This window comes from Leptonychotes weddellii, chromosome 13, assembly GCF_054177405.1.
Source record: "Leptonychotes weddellii isolate Sample4059 chromosome 13, ASM5417740v2, whole genome shotgun sequence".
In the NCBI taxonomy this organism is placed as follows: Eukaryota; Metazoa; Chordata; class Mammalia; order Carnivora; family Phocidae; genus Leptonychotes; species Leptonychotes weddellii.
In genome coordinates, this window is record NC_138381.1 from 60,219,282 (window position 1) to 60,233,219 (window position 13,938).

The 13,938-nt window shown below is 39.6% G+C and overlaps 1 protein-coding gene across 5 annotated transcripts in view; it reads right to left on the reverse strand.

The window, feature by feature from the left end:
* Positions 1-13,938, reverse strand: part of DRG1 (developmentally regulated GTP binding protein 1) — a 43,085-nt gene that overhangs the window by 20,870 nt on the left and 8,277 nt on the right. For 2 of the 5 annotated variants that reach the window (XM_006733491.3, XM_031028377.2), the window contains exons 4-9: positions 12,036-12,105; positions 9,444-9,613; positions 6,558-6,688; positions 5,190-5,357; positions 4,796-4,918; positions 824-1,268 (exon numbers count right to left, since the gene is read on the reverse strand). In XM_006733491.3, the coding sequence (XP_006733554.2) occupies positions 1,169-1,268; positions 4,796-4,918; positions 5,190-5,357; positions 6,558-6,688; positions 9,444-9,613; positions 12,036-12,105 (762 nt within the window). In that variant the 3' untranslated portion in view covers positions 824-1,168. Of the gene's footprint in view, positions 1-823; positions 4,346-4,795; positions 4,919-5,189; positions 5,358-6,557; positions 6,689-9,443; positions 9,614-12,035; positions 12,106-13,938 lie in introns of those variants that run through there. The other 3 variants (XM_081801787.1, XM_081801789.1, XM_081801788.1) reach the window with 2 other exon arrangements.

The window sequence follows — 13,938 nt, forward strand, 5'->3', positions numbered from 1 at the left end:
TTCAGCTAAAATCAAACTCTGTCTTCCTGCAAATCTGTTTCCACTCCTGATTTTCTCAGGGACTACCCTTCTCCATCATCCCCGTAATCCATACTGAAATAATCTTTTACTTCTTTTTCACCAAAGAGGAAGTTAATCAATTACCAAGTTTAGACTTCTGTGTACCTACCTGACCACACCCTGCCTCTGCCATTATTCCCACTAAACCAGTCTACCGCACAAAGATTATTGCCAATCAATTTCCCAGTATCGGGGTGATTCCCTTTATATTCCTGTATTCCCAGCCCAAGACCTCTAATTATGTCCTCAGTACCCTCTTAAGTAGTCTTGACCCACCTTTCCTTCTAACATCCCACCGCCATACATATACATGTGTACACACAAACCTGCTCTGCTCAGGTAAATGAAAGGGCCCAGTGATAACAGCCAACATTCACTAAGTACTTCTATGCCAGATACTGTGCTAAGTATTTTACAACTACCACCTCCCCTAATACTAACAGTCTCCACTCCAGAAGGTAAGTGCTATTACCATCTCCATGTTACATGAGGAAACAGTTATAGAGGTTGTGTAATTTATGCAGGGTTTCACAGCTCATTAGAAGTGGCCATGCAATTCAAACTCTTGATGTGTCTGATTAGAGTACTTTACTCAACTGCCACACGATACTATCTCCCACATGGACCAGCCTTGCAGGAAATGATCAGTTAACTTACATCACGTCCTTCCTCATTCCAGTATCATCTGCGAAAGACCACTTGAGAGGAGTGAAGGCCACATCCAGTTGGAAGGGTTTCCCATGACTAAACATCAAATAAGATGTTGCAGTCACATTTTTATCCATTTCACACTTAAGACCAAGCTCCCAAGTACCCCTTCTGCAGATGTCTCACTGTACATATACCCATCCTCATTCAGTCCAACCCAAAACAAATTCTGACAATGACACATGAACTGCACATAGCTGGATGGCCTACCAGGTCCTTTATGCAGTTGAATTTACAAGGTGACACCAAGTTAAGACAAAGTTCTAGCTTGGATGCCTTCATCTCCCTCCCCTGAATCCTGATCCACTGGCTGCCAAAGCTCGAAAGGGTTTGGGGTAGGGTGCTTGGTCATGGAAAAAGCTGCTATGGTTGGCCCAGCTCATGGGTAGAGGGGAAGGTTTCATTTCTTCACAATCTGAATGACATCCTCGTCCTCCAATGTATGATCTTTACCCACTTTTTGAGGATTGTGTTTCACAGACAGACCCCAGACCAGAGCGCTGTATGGAAGGGAAAAAAAAATAGTCAGTGTAAATAATCATCTCACTTCTACCTTAGCTACCAGGGTGCCATCTTTCTGCTTAGATTTAGCATTCCAGCTCTTAAGAACCATAGGCTTGCAACATCGCACCTTCCCAGTCAAGGACCACATTCAAAGCCCACAGGCATTAGCTTCCCCAGCAGTATGGCACAATGGAGCCTTCACATACAAAGTGGCAAAGACTTCTGAAGTTGTGTGGTTCCTCTTGTTCCAGAGCCAATTTAGGAAGGTCAAAGAGAAAAAACAAACGAGAAATGTGACAAGACTAGTTTAAAATTAAAAGGAGAAAGCATGGGTTTGATAATAGAAAAATACTCTGAAATAATTCGGATTAGAAATTGGTTCTTACAATGTCAGTTATAGATTGTTACAGAATACCAGTTTTTATTGGGTCTACTAAAACCACCAGTGCATACTAATAAATATAGGGCCTCCCTCCTTAGCCATGCAAGCAAAATTCTCTCTCCCTCCCAAGACACCGTAAGTGGTATGTTCTCCTGACTTTTTTGGAATTTACGAAGGTAATTTTTTTTTTTTTAGGATTTTATTTGAGAGGGAGAAAGTGAGCGAGTGCACAAGAGCAGGGGGAGGGAGAAGCAGACTGAGCCAGCTGTTTTTTTTATCTATAGGCCAATACTAAAAATATGTTGTGCTAGTGATGGAAATTGGTGAACAAGACACTGAGACCTGCCTCACAAAGGCTAAGAACTATGTACCAAGGGATAGAAAATGACAGCCACATTGTTATTATATTGCCTTTGCAACAAAACATCTTTAAAAACCTATGTTCCAGGTGCTTGGGTGGCTCAGTTGATTAAGCGACTACCTACAGCTCAGGTCATGATCCCAGGGCCCTGGGATTGAGTTCTACATCAGGCTCCCCCTGCTCTGCAGGGAGCCTGCTTCTCCCTCTGCCTGCCATTCCCCCTGCTTGTGCACTCTCTCTATCAAATAGATAAATAAAATCTTTTAAAAATAAAAAATAAAAATAAAAACCTATGTTCCGGGGCACCTGGGTGGCACAGTCGGTTAAGTGCCCGACTCTTGGTTTCGGCTCAGGTCGTGATCTCAGAGTCATGGGACAGAGCACCACGTAGGGCTCCCCACCATTTTGGTACTGTTTACATTTTTTTCTTACACTTAAGGGCTGCTTTTTATTTTTTTAAAGATTTTATTTATTTATCTGACAGAGACAGACACAGCGAGACAGGGAACACAAGCATGAGGAGCAGGAGGAGAAGCAGGCTTTCTGCGGAGCAGGAAACCCAGATGCAGGGCTCGATCCCAGGAGCCTGGGATCATGACCTGAGCTGAAGGCAGACGCTTAACGACTGAGCCACCCAGGCGCCCCTAGGTTTTTTTTTTTTTATTATTACAAAGATTATTTACTTATTTGAGAGCAAGCGAGAGAGAGAACATGAGCAGGGGGAGGGGAGAGAGAGAGCAGACTCCCCACTGAGCAGGGAGCCCGACGCGGGACTTAATCCCAGGACCCTGGGATCATGACCCAAGCCGAAGACACACACTTTACTGACTGAGCCACCCAGGCGCCCAGAAAACTAGTTTTTAGCAATCATATTCAATGCTTGCAGTAACATCAGTGCCTCCCATTTTGTTGATGGCAATGTAAACAGGTCCAGCCCTTGTGGAGAGCAATGCAGCAAAACATATCAAAGGCCATATTATCATTAATCCTAGATTAAAGAAATTAAAAGGGAAAGGTCTGTGTGTGAAGACAAGAAAACTACGTAAAGTAACAATAAATAGGAAAAATGTGGTTAATAAAAATGATGTGAGTCTTGTAACAGAAAACACATAGTAAATGATTAAAGGACATGTGCATGTATTCAAGGACACAAACAATGCAACAAGGACAAATGTTACAATTAGTAGGTCTAAAGCTGAATTTTTTCTATTAAGATGGTTAAAATGCTATTTGTTCCATAATTAAAAAAAAAAGGAAAACAGTGACCAAATAAAATTCTATCTGCTTTGATGTCTTTTCTCCAAAATATTTTTCTCCCCTCTCATTTAATTCCCTCATTAACTTACAGTTCTAGAGGCTGAGAACAGTGTTCTGCCACCATGGAAGGCAAGACCTATATAGAAATCTATGAAGTCTGAAAAAGGAAAATAATCTAACTTCACAAGATTCTTCTTCACTGATTCAAGTATATGCCAAAATGTAAAGGTCTGAGGATAGTGGAAATCAGCACCTGCACGTGGAATACAGTTATTTTGGATAAAAGGAATGCGAAGTTTAATAAAGGTCTTCACTCTTTCAGTATTCTTAGGATCAGAAACTTTTTTTATCTTAATTCCAGTTAACAGTGTTATATTAGTTTCAGGTGTACAATATAGTGATTCAACATATATTGCCAGTGCTCATCACAAGTGCACTACACTCCTTAGTCCCCATCACCTATTTCACCCATCCCCCCAACCATCTCCCCTCTGGTAACCATTAGTTTGTTCTCTATAGTTAAAAGAGTCTGTTTCTTATTTTCTCTTCTCCCCCCTCTGCTCGTTTGTTTCTTAAATTCCACATATGAATGAGATCATATGGTATTTGTCTTTCTCTGACTTATTTCACTTAACATTATACTCTCTAGCTCCACCCATGTCATTGCAAATGACAAGATTTCATTCTTTTTTAGGGCTGAGTAATATCCTATTGTATGTATATACACCACATCTTCTCTATCCATCAACCGATGGACAAAAAATTGTTCTTGATAACTATACTACTACAGTTATGTGAGCTGATAATGTTAGAATAATGGTAAGGCATATAAGGAAACTCTTTGTACTATTTTTTCAACTTTTCTGTAAGTCTAAAATTAGCTCAGGGGTGCCTGGGTGGCTCAGTTGGTTGAGCATCCGACTCTTGGTTTCGGCTCAGGTCATCGTCTCAGGGTCGTGGGATCAAGCCCTGTGTCAGGCTCCGCACTCAGTAAGGAGTCTGCTTGAGATTCTCTCTCTGCCCCTGTCCCCACTCATGTGTGCATGCACGCTCTCGCTCACAAATAAATAAATCTTTAGAAAAATAAAATAAGATAAATAAAATTAGCTCAATTAGCTCAAAATAAGATGTCAGAAATTTTCAGCCTGTACCAGCAATTAAAGTAAACGAAGGAGATTTAGGGGCATTTACCCATGCTTAAGGTTTAGAGGGGGTCTCAGTACCCAGTGGAGGCCAATATGATGCTGGCAAGGAGAATTAACATTCGTGTTTGCCAAGAGGAAGACCAATTAACAAGAGAAAATCAGAGCCCTGTGTACTGTCAGCCCACTGACCTGACACGGCTTTTAGAGCACTTCCGGCTCCAACTTGGCATGGTTTTAGGAAGATACTGCAGAGTTCTAACCCAGCAAACTTTTTAGCAGGCCCCCTGATGCCATTTTCTTTAATGGTAGCCTAAGAATTGCTAGTTAGTGGAATCAGGAGCTCACAAGGAAAAGGCACTACATGCCCATGATACTTACTATTTAAATTCTTTGATAAGATTTTTGTGAATCTTCATGCAGAAATCCTCCACCGTAGTTCTAGAGTAAGGCAGCACCACTGGGGATGTATAATCTGGCAACTGGCCTTTGGGTTTGGTGTAACTAGAACAGAGAGGGAGCAGAGGTTGCCTACTTCTTGGAATGTTTCATGGACTGAATGCAAATCAACCCTCCATCACTCCTGAAAAGATCAGACACAGATAACCTCCAATTAAGGAAGAAAGTGTCCTCAATATGGCCTAGCAGATGACAGAAATTAATTTATTTATATCTCCAAAAAGAGTCAAATTATGCACTAAGCTCCAGACGGTATCATTTTAGGATAGTCTGGTTTAATTCCTACAGCAATATGACCCTTTCCACTAAGACTTACATCCTCACTAGTTTCAGATAGTCCCAGATCTTTTCCAAGAGGTCATCAAAATTCCAGCGGTGATGGGCAGAGATGGGTACACAGTGAGGCACCTTATAGATGATATCCAATTCCTCAATGGAGATCTGATCAATCTTATTCAACACATAGATACAAGGGATATAAACTCTATAGAAGTAAAAGAAAAACAGGACATTAGTCTGGAGCTGTTGACAAGAATGTCAGTGTGATTATCAGCATCCCCTGGCCCAGGACCCCAAATCAGAGACTGCAAAACATAAGAGGCAGATCAACCCCTCAACCGCCTCCAAAAGGCTTCCTACCAAAGTAAGGCAGAATATCCAAAAAGTGAACTATGAGTTGAGAAGTAACAAAACTCAGGCCCTAGTCTCAGCCATGCAGCTAATTGAGAGGCATCATAAGGAACAAAAGCTTTGGAATCACACAGACTCAATCTACTCCCAGCTCTGTCACTTCCTAAATCTAAATACCTTGGGCAAGTCTCAGAGTCAGTTTCCCACAAAGTTGTTTTACAAACTGTAAATGTAAATATATTTTTAATAATGTATTTCATGATAATTTTTAAAATAAAAAACATAACATCTAACAATATCACAATCCTAATGTCCATATCAATATGGCAGCTAAGGTTATATTTATAGCAAGCCACAACTTTTCAGGCTTTAACTGCTCACTTATACAGTGTCTAACTCAAAGAAATGGCCTTTGTTTTCAAATGAGAATCAAATAAATCCATCCAATAAAATAGGAACAAATGAACAGGAAAGCAACTAAACAACATTATGCTCAAATGCCAGGAAAAATTTTAACAGTGGCTTAAATTATTATTTTTTTATTATTATTTATTTTTTAAATTTATTTTTATTATTTTTTATTTTATTTTTATTATTTAATTTAAAATACTAATATATATATAATTTAAAATACTAATAATATAAATTTTCATGGAATAGGGCTTCAGCTACAAACCTTCAGGTTACACTTGGAGAGAAGAGATACAGCCCAGCTATATGATATATGATATGATATGATAGCCTATAGGATTTCTCAGATGGATTAATTCTGAGAGAGCAGATTGGGAACTACTTTCTTCCACCATCATATGACACAGCTTAGGAAAAGGCCTAGTTGAATTTGACTAACATAATCAAATTTCAGAGCAAAGAAGAATGTTAGAAATCAAAACCAACCCTTCAATTTACCGCTAACAAAACCAAGGCCCACTACTATTTGAGATAGTAGCACAGCCAGTTAGAATCTATGTCTTCCAGATTCATAATCCAATACTGTTTCCACTACAAGGCTTCAAATTCAAACTCGGGCACCAGACTGTACACTTAGTCATACCTGTTTCCTTCTACCACGTCAATGAGGTCATCTGCTGTGGCATCACTACGCAGTGTCACATCAGCATTGTGAATTTTGTATTCAGCCAGAATGCTCTTCACAGTTTCAGCATCCAGCTCACTCTGAGGGCACTGAATGTGCACAGAAGACAATAATTGGTCACAGAGCAAAAAAAATTTCCCAAAAGTATCTATCGTTATACCTGGATAATCCTAAGGTACAAATTCATTTCTAAAATCTGTTATTCTGGATGAGAAAAATTGACTTTTATTAGAAAATACTTAAAAACTAATAATCTGGGTGCCTGGGTGGCTCAGCTGGTTAAGCGACTGCCCTCGGCTCAGGTCATGTTCCTGGAGTCTCGGGATCAAGTCCCGCATCGGACTCCCTGCTCAGTGGGGAGTCTGCTTCTCCCTCTCACCCTCCCCCCCCTCATGCTCTCTCTCTCAAATAAATAAATCCTAAATAATAATAATAATAATAATAATAATAATAATAATAATCTTTCCAAACTCAGATGAAGGTGCTGTGGACTGAATTACTCCCACCCAAATTCATATGTTTATACTCCTAACCCCAGTATCTCAGAATGTGACTGTTATGGTTAAAGATAGGGTCTTGAAAGAGGTAAGTAACTACGTTAAAATGAGGTCATATGGATGAACCCTAATTCAATGTGACTGACATCATTAGAAGAAAGGGAGACTAGGAAACAGACACACAGAGGGAAGACCATGTGAAGGCACAGGAAGAAGACAGCCATCTACAAACCCAAGTAGAGGCCTCAGAAGAAACCAACCCTGATCTCAGATATCTAGTGCCTCCAGAATTAAGACAAAATAAACTTCTGTTGTTTAAGCCATCCAATCTATGATACTTTATTATGGCAGCCTTAGCAAACAAATACTAAATGTTCAAATTCAAACATTATGACAGGATAATCAGAAAGATCTTCTGGGCAGGACAGCTTAACTCTGTGTTAGTCATATCATCTGGACCTCTAGAATGTTAAATGTTGTAGGAAATTCTCAGTCCTCAATTCTATTACTTAGAAGCAAGCAGAATTGGACAGAGTTGATCACTCCTCCAATCTGAAAGTTTCTTTACTTGGCTTCCAAGATTCCAAACTCTCCCAGTTTTCCTCCTTCTTCTGTCTAAAAAAGTCTTATTTGCTGATTCTTCCCATCTCCCAACCTATAATCACTGGAGGGGGGCTATAAGGCTCAATCCTTGAACCTCTTTTCTATTTATACTCATTTCCTAGTTATCTCAGCTAAGTTCATGGCTCTAGAGTTGCTATCCACCAAATTTACATCTCTAGCCTAGATAATTCCTCATATGTCTATTTGATGGTAATACTTGGGTGTCTAGCAATCTCAAACTGAATATCCTAATCTTCCCCTCCCCTCCAATCCTATTCTATTGAAAGTCTTAACATTTTAGTACTGAGAGTCTATTGTTCTAGCTCAGGAAAAAACCTTATAGTCATCTCTCTCACAAACCACATCCAATCTAGGTGTAATTCCTACCAGCTACTTTCAAAATCTTTTGATAATCAACCACTTCTCATCTCCACCACTGTTACAACTCTGGCCTGAGAAACATCACTTTGTGACTGGATTATTGCAATAACCTCTTAAATGGCTTCTTTGCTTCCATTTCTTATATTCTCTCTTTTTTTTAAGATTTTATTTATTTATTCATGACAGACAGAGAGAGAGAGAGGCAGAGGGAGAAGCAGGCTCCCCGCGGAGCAGGGAGCCCGATGCGGGACTCGATCCCAGGACCCTGAGATCATGACCTGAGCCGAAGGCAGACACTTAACCATCTGGGCCACCCAGGCGCCCCCAATTCTTATATTCTTAACACAATCCAATCTATTCTCAACAAATAGCTAGACTGATTCCACCAAAACCTAAATCATGTTCACTCCATAGACGGGAACCCAACCAATAGTTATCCAACTCCTGCAAAGTAAAAGTACATATGCTATGACTTCATCTCTTACCACCCTCCTACTTGCTCACTCTGCTGTTCCTCAAATATGCAAAGGCATGCTCTACCTCAGGGCTTTGCACTTGGATATTCCCTCTATATGGAATGCTCTTCCCCAGGATATCCCTTTTGTTCACTCCTTCACGTCACCTCAGTGAAGACTTCTCTAATCAACTCTCCCACCAACACTCTCCATCCCTTTTCCCAGTTTATTTTTGTCCTTAGATTTATCATCGTCTAATATACTGTATTAACTCATTAATTTTGTTTACTACGTTTACACATAGAATGTAAGGAAAGAGATTTTTGCCTATTTTGCTCTCTCTTCCAACTTTTCCCCCCTGCCCAATAAGAGCCTAAAACAATGCCTGGCTCATGGTAGGCGCTCTATAAATCTGTGCTGAATGAATGAAAACACAAGATATTAGCAGCCATCTACTTCATGTAAGCATTAAAACTGGTCTATACTCAGGGCGCCTGGGTGGCTCAGTCGTTAAGCATCTGCCTTCGGCTCAGGTCATGATCCTGGGATCGAGCCCCGTGTCAGGCTCCCTGCTCTGTAGGAGGCCTGCTTCTCCTTCTCCCACTCCCCCTGCTTGTGTTCCTTCTCTCGCTGTGTCTCTTTCTGTCAAATAAATAAAAATCTTTAAAAAAAAAAAAAACAAAACTGTCTATACTCCCATACCACATCAAATAAATAACCCAAAAGAAGAAATGAAGTTAAGTCTGAGATGGATTCTTGTCCTACTCTGAAAGTCATTACAAGGTCATTGTGTTACCTCTGTAATGCTGGCAGAAGCCAGGTAATTTCCAAAGGTCAACATCCCTGTGCCTCAATCCACTCTCGACCCCAGTCCCTTCAGCAGCCTGCCTCATATCACCTTCACTTACAGTGGCTGTGAGATTAATGCCTCCTTTATCCTTCTTCTTAAAGCCAATGTTGGGGGGTTTGCTGTTCAAGCGAATGCCAAAGCCTTCCAGCTCATTTTCAATTATCTTTTTGTGTCCCAAGGGTTTCAGGACATCCAGAACAATCAGGATCAAGTTACATGTTCGGGCCACTGAAGAATGGAAAAAAATAATTTATATCCAAGCAAAACTCACTAAAGACTTAACTAAGCCAAATACTCAAAAGCTGGGGTGGGAGCAATGGAATTCCATCAAGACAAAGGATTTTTTTTATAAATACATAGACACACATGAAGTTCTTAAGGTTACCAAATTCTATGCCAGAAGTCAATTTGCAGTGTGTGCCTGGTTTTCCACTGGTACATCTAGATGTGTTAACTTCTAGATACACTAGCAGAAAAACAAGTCAGAATAAAGATAAGAACCAAGCAATAACCTAAATCCCAGAAAAAGTTTAGAAAGATTTAAAACAATAAGATTCTAAAACCGTAAGACTAGTCTTATGTCTATTTGGCATATTTTTAGTCAACTTTATCATCAGCGTAATTATACATATACACACGTATATATTACATATGTATTACATATATATTATCAGTGTAATTTACAAAAAACAAATTGTGTCCATGTTAAGCATATGGTTTAATGACAAATATATATACCTGTGTAACCACCACAGGCAAGCAAGAGAGAGAACATTTCCATCACCTCTGAAATCAATCTTCCCCTTGATTCCCATTCAACCACTGATCTGCTTTCTGTTACCACAGGTTTGCATTTTAAAAAATTTCATATAAATGGAATTACACAAAATACGGTCTGTGTGCCTGGCTCGCTTAATTTAGCATAATGTTTCTGATATTCATCCATGAGTAACTCCTAATACATAATTCTATAAAGAGCTAAATTAATAATTCAATATAAGAGTAGACTAAAAATACTTTCAGACATGAAAAAACAATTTACCTATCATTCATCCTTTTTCTGGAAGTTTACTAAAGACTGTGCTTCAGCAAAACATGAAAATGACCCCAAAAAAGACATTGACTCCAGGAAACAGGGGATCCCACACAAAAACACAGAAGAAAGTCTCAGACTGATAGCCATGCAAAAAGTCTATAGCTGCACTGTCCAATACAGACTCCACTAGCCACCTGGAGCTATTTAAACTAATTAAAATGACATAAAATTTGAAATTCAGTTCCTCAGTTACACTAGGCTCATTTAAAGCACTCAATAACCACACACGCCTAGGGGCTACAATACTGGAGAGCACAAATTCAGACCACTTCCTCTACTGGACAGTGCTGATCTAGAAAGCAACCAATCCAGATTAAAGCAAGAAGACAGGGTACACGAGGGTACTGTCAGGGTTGTGGGGAAAGAACGAAATCACTAAGACTGTATTTGGAGCTATATTTAACTATACAGAAAAATACTGACTGAAAGGCATTTGATCTGTTAGAACATTTGAAAATTAGCAAACACAGAAAAGTAAATAAAACAAAACAAAAAAAGAAACAATTAACTCCATGAAAAACAAATTTCAAAAAGACTTCAAGAGAAAAGAATTAGCACTGAACAAAAGTTACATATTCGTTACATAATAATGTAAACTATGACTGATAAGTTAACTAAAAACTCTGTTATAATTTATTTTAAAGAAAGGAGAGGGCAGCACCTAGCTGGCTCAGTCAGTGGAGCATGTGACTCTTGATCTAGGGGTTATAAGTTGGAGCCCCATGTTGGGTGTAGAGATTACTTAAAAATAAAATAAAAAAAAAAGAATGGGAATAAAGGTATAGAGTGTAAGAGAGCTAATTCTCCACCATAACATGAAATCAATAGATGATATCTAAAATTAATTAATCGTGAAATAGCAATATAAGCATAATATTTGAAAATATGAAGGTAAGTAACAGAAGAAACAGTTGAAGAGTTGATAACAGTTGCCAATGGGGAATGACAGTGGAGGTGAGGAAAGGTGGGGAAGCAGATTGTTGCAATTTATGATGAGCCTTTTATAATATTTTACTTCAAGTAAAAGAAGAAAAGAAGGAAAGGCATGGGTGGGAGTCAGGAAACCCAAGTTCTAGTTCTGAATCAGCCACAACCAGTGCAACAGTGGACTGAAGCACTTCAATTCTCCCGTCCTTAGTGTTTCTCCTCAAATGGAGATCTGGACTGTTACTCTGAGGTCCCTTCAAGTTCTGACATTCTACTCCAGTAAGAAGTCAGATAAGGACCGCCTGGGTGGCTCAGATGGTTAAGCGTCTGCCTTCAGCTCAGGTCATGATCCCAGGGTCCTGGGATCGAGCCCCACATCGGGCTCCTGGCTCAGCGAGGAGCCTGCTTCTCCCTCTCCCTCTGCCTCTCTCCCTGCTCATGCTTTCTCTCTCTCTCTCTATCTCTGTGTCTCAAATGAATAAATAAAATCTTTAAAAAAAAAAAAAAAGTCAGATAAAACTACGTCCTTCCCTGTGTTAAAATCTCTTAAGTCCAACAGTCCCCAACTAAAGGAATAGTGCCCAGTAAAGGGATGATATCCCAGGATGGTGGCCCTGGACCACTCACCTGCAATGACTTGACGGCCTCTACCTTTCCCATCCTTGGCACCCTCAATGATACCTGGAAGATCCAGGAGCTGCAAGATTAAGGATAGGGTAAAGGCGAGAAGGGAAAAAGAAGTCATAAATCTGAACCGATCAAACAGAATGATTTATTTTTCAAGTATCCAAAGTATAAAAGATCCAAATCCAACCTTCCTTATAAGTTGAGTGTACATAACTTTTACTATGTTTTTTTTTAAGATTTTATTTATTTGACAGACAGAGACACAGGGAGAAAAGGAACACAAGCAGGGGGAGTGGGAGAGGGAGAAGCAGGCTTCCTGCTGAGCAGGGATCCCAATGCGGGGCTCAGTTTCAGGACCCTGGGATCATGACCCAAGCTGAAGGCAGACGCTTAACAACTGAGCCACTCAGGCGCCCCTTACTATGCATTTAAATGTCAGTTTTTTATATACTTTTTTAAATGCAAGTTTTTTTTTTAATATACTTTACCTAGTTTAAAATGCCTAACAGCCCTGAGATAAGGATATTAGCTGAGGTTCACAGAGGTTAAGTGATTTGCCCAAAATCACAATCCTAATAAATCAAGTAAGATTATGGCTCACATTTTGAGGGCCAAATCCATTATTCTACATTAATATCTTCTAGGGGCGCCTGGGTGGCTCAGTCGGTTAAGTGTCTGATGCTTGATTTTGGCTCAGGTCATGATCTCAGGGTTGTGAGATCAAACCCCACGCATGGAGCCTACTTAAGATTGTTTCTCTCCCTCTGCTCCCCACCACCTCTCTAAAGTAAATAAATAAATAATATATATATAATACATATATATTTTTATATATAATATTAGAACATACACATTATCTTCTAATATTCCTTCTTTTCAGAAAGTTGAGCCTCCACATCAATTCCTTACTGTAGATAATAGTTGAATCTTGATATTCACGTGATACATACTGAGAGCTTTGCAAATCCTCCAAATTCCCCAATTCACAAAAATTTCTCCAGTCATTCTTAATTAGGCGAGCACATAATAATCACCTGTAAAACCATCAAAAATGCAGATATCCAGGGCGCCTGGGTGGCTCAGTCGGTTAAGCGACTGCCTTCGGCTCAGGTCATGATCCCAGGGTCCTGGGATCGAGCCCCACATCGGGCTCCCTGCTCGGCCAGGGGTCTGCTTCTCCCTCTGACCCTCCTCCCTCTCATGCTCTCTGTCTCTCATTCTCTCTCTCGCAAATAAATAAAATCTTAAAAAAAAAAAAATGCAGATATCCAAGCCCCATCCTTACAAATTCTAATTTAGAAGGGCAAAGGAGGGTTCAGATAGTGATCTATATACTTCAAAAGGTTCCACAGGTGACTCTGATGTGTGTCCCTAATTGAAAATGACTGCTTAATTGCCCAGAAAATGCAGTAAAGGGAAAAACTTCACAGAATTCATAGTGTATGTACATAACAATGAGAACAGAAAAACCAACTTTTGCACACAAATCAAATGCACATCTCAGCAAAATTACAAACTATTAGTTATACCTTAAAGAGTCCACTGAAAACAGTTAAGAGCATATATAAAATCTGAAAATATCAAGAGTCCTCTGTATGGCCAATATTGAATTATCCACATGAACGGACCAGAACCAGAGTGGCAGCTTATCAAAACATCATTTAAAACCAGTCTTTGCTATAAGCCTATCTGACATTATAAAAATATACTTTACATTAAATAAACCACAATGGGGGCACCTGGCTAGCTCAGTTGGAAGACTCTTGATCGCTGAGTCTTGATGAGCCCCACAATGGATGTAGATTACTTACAATGAATAAATTTTAAAAATAACTAAACCAAAATGAAGAAACTAATTCAGGAGGTGCTCAGACAGTTCAACTTTTCCTTTCAAGAGCCTACT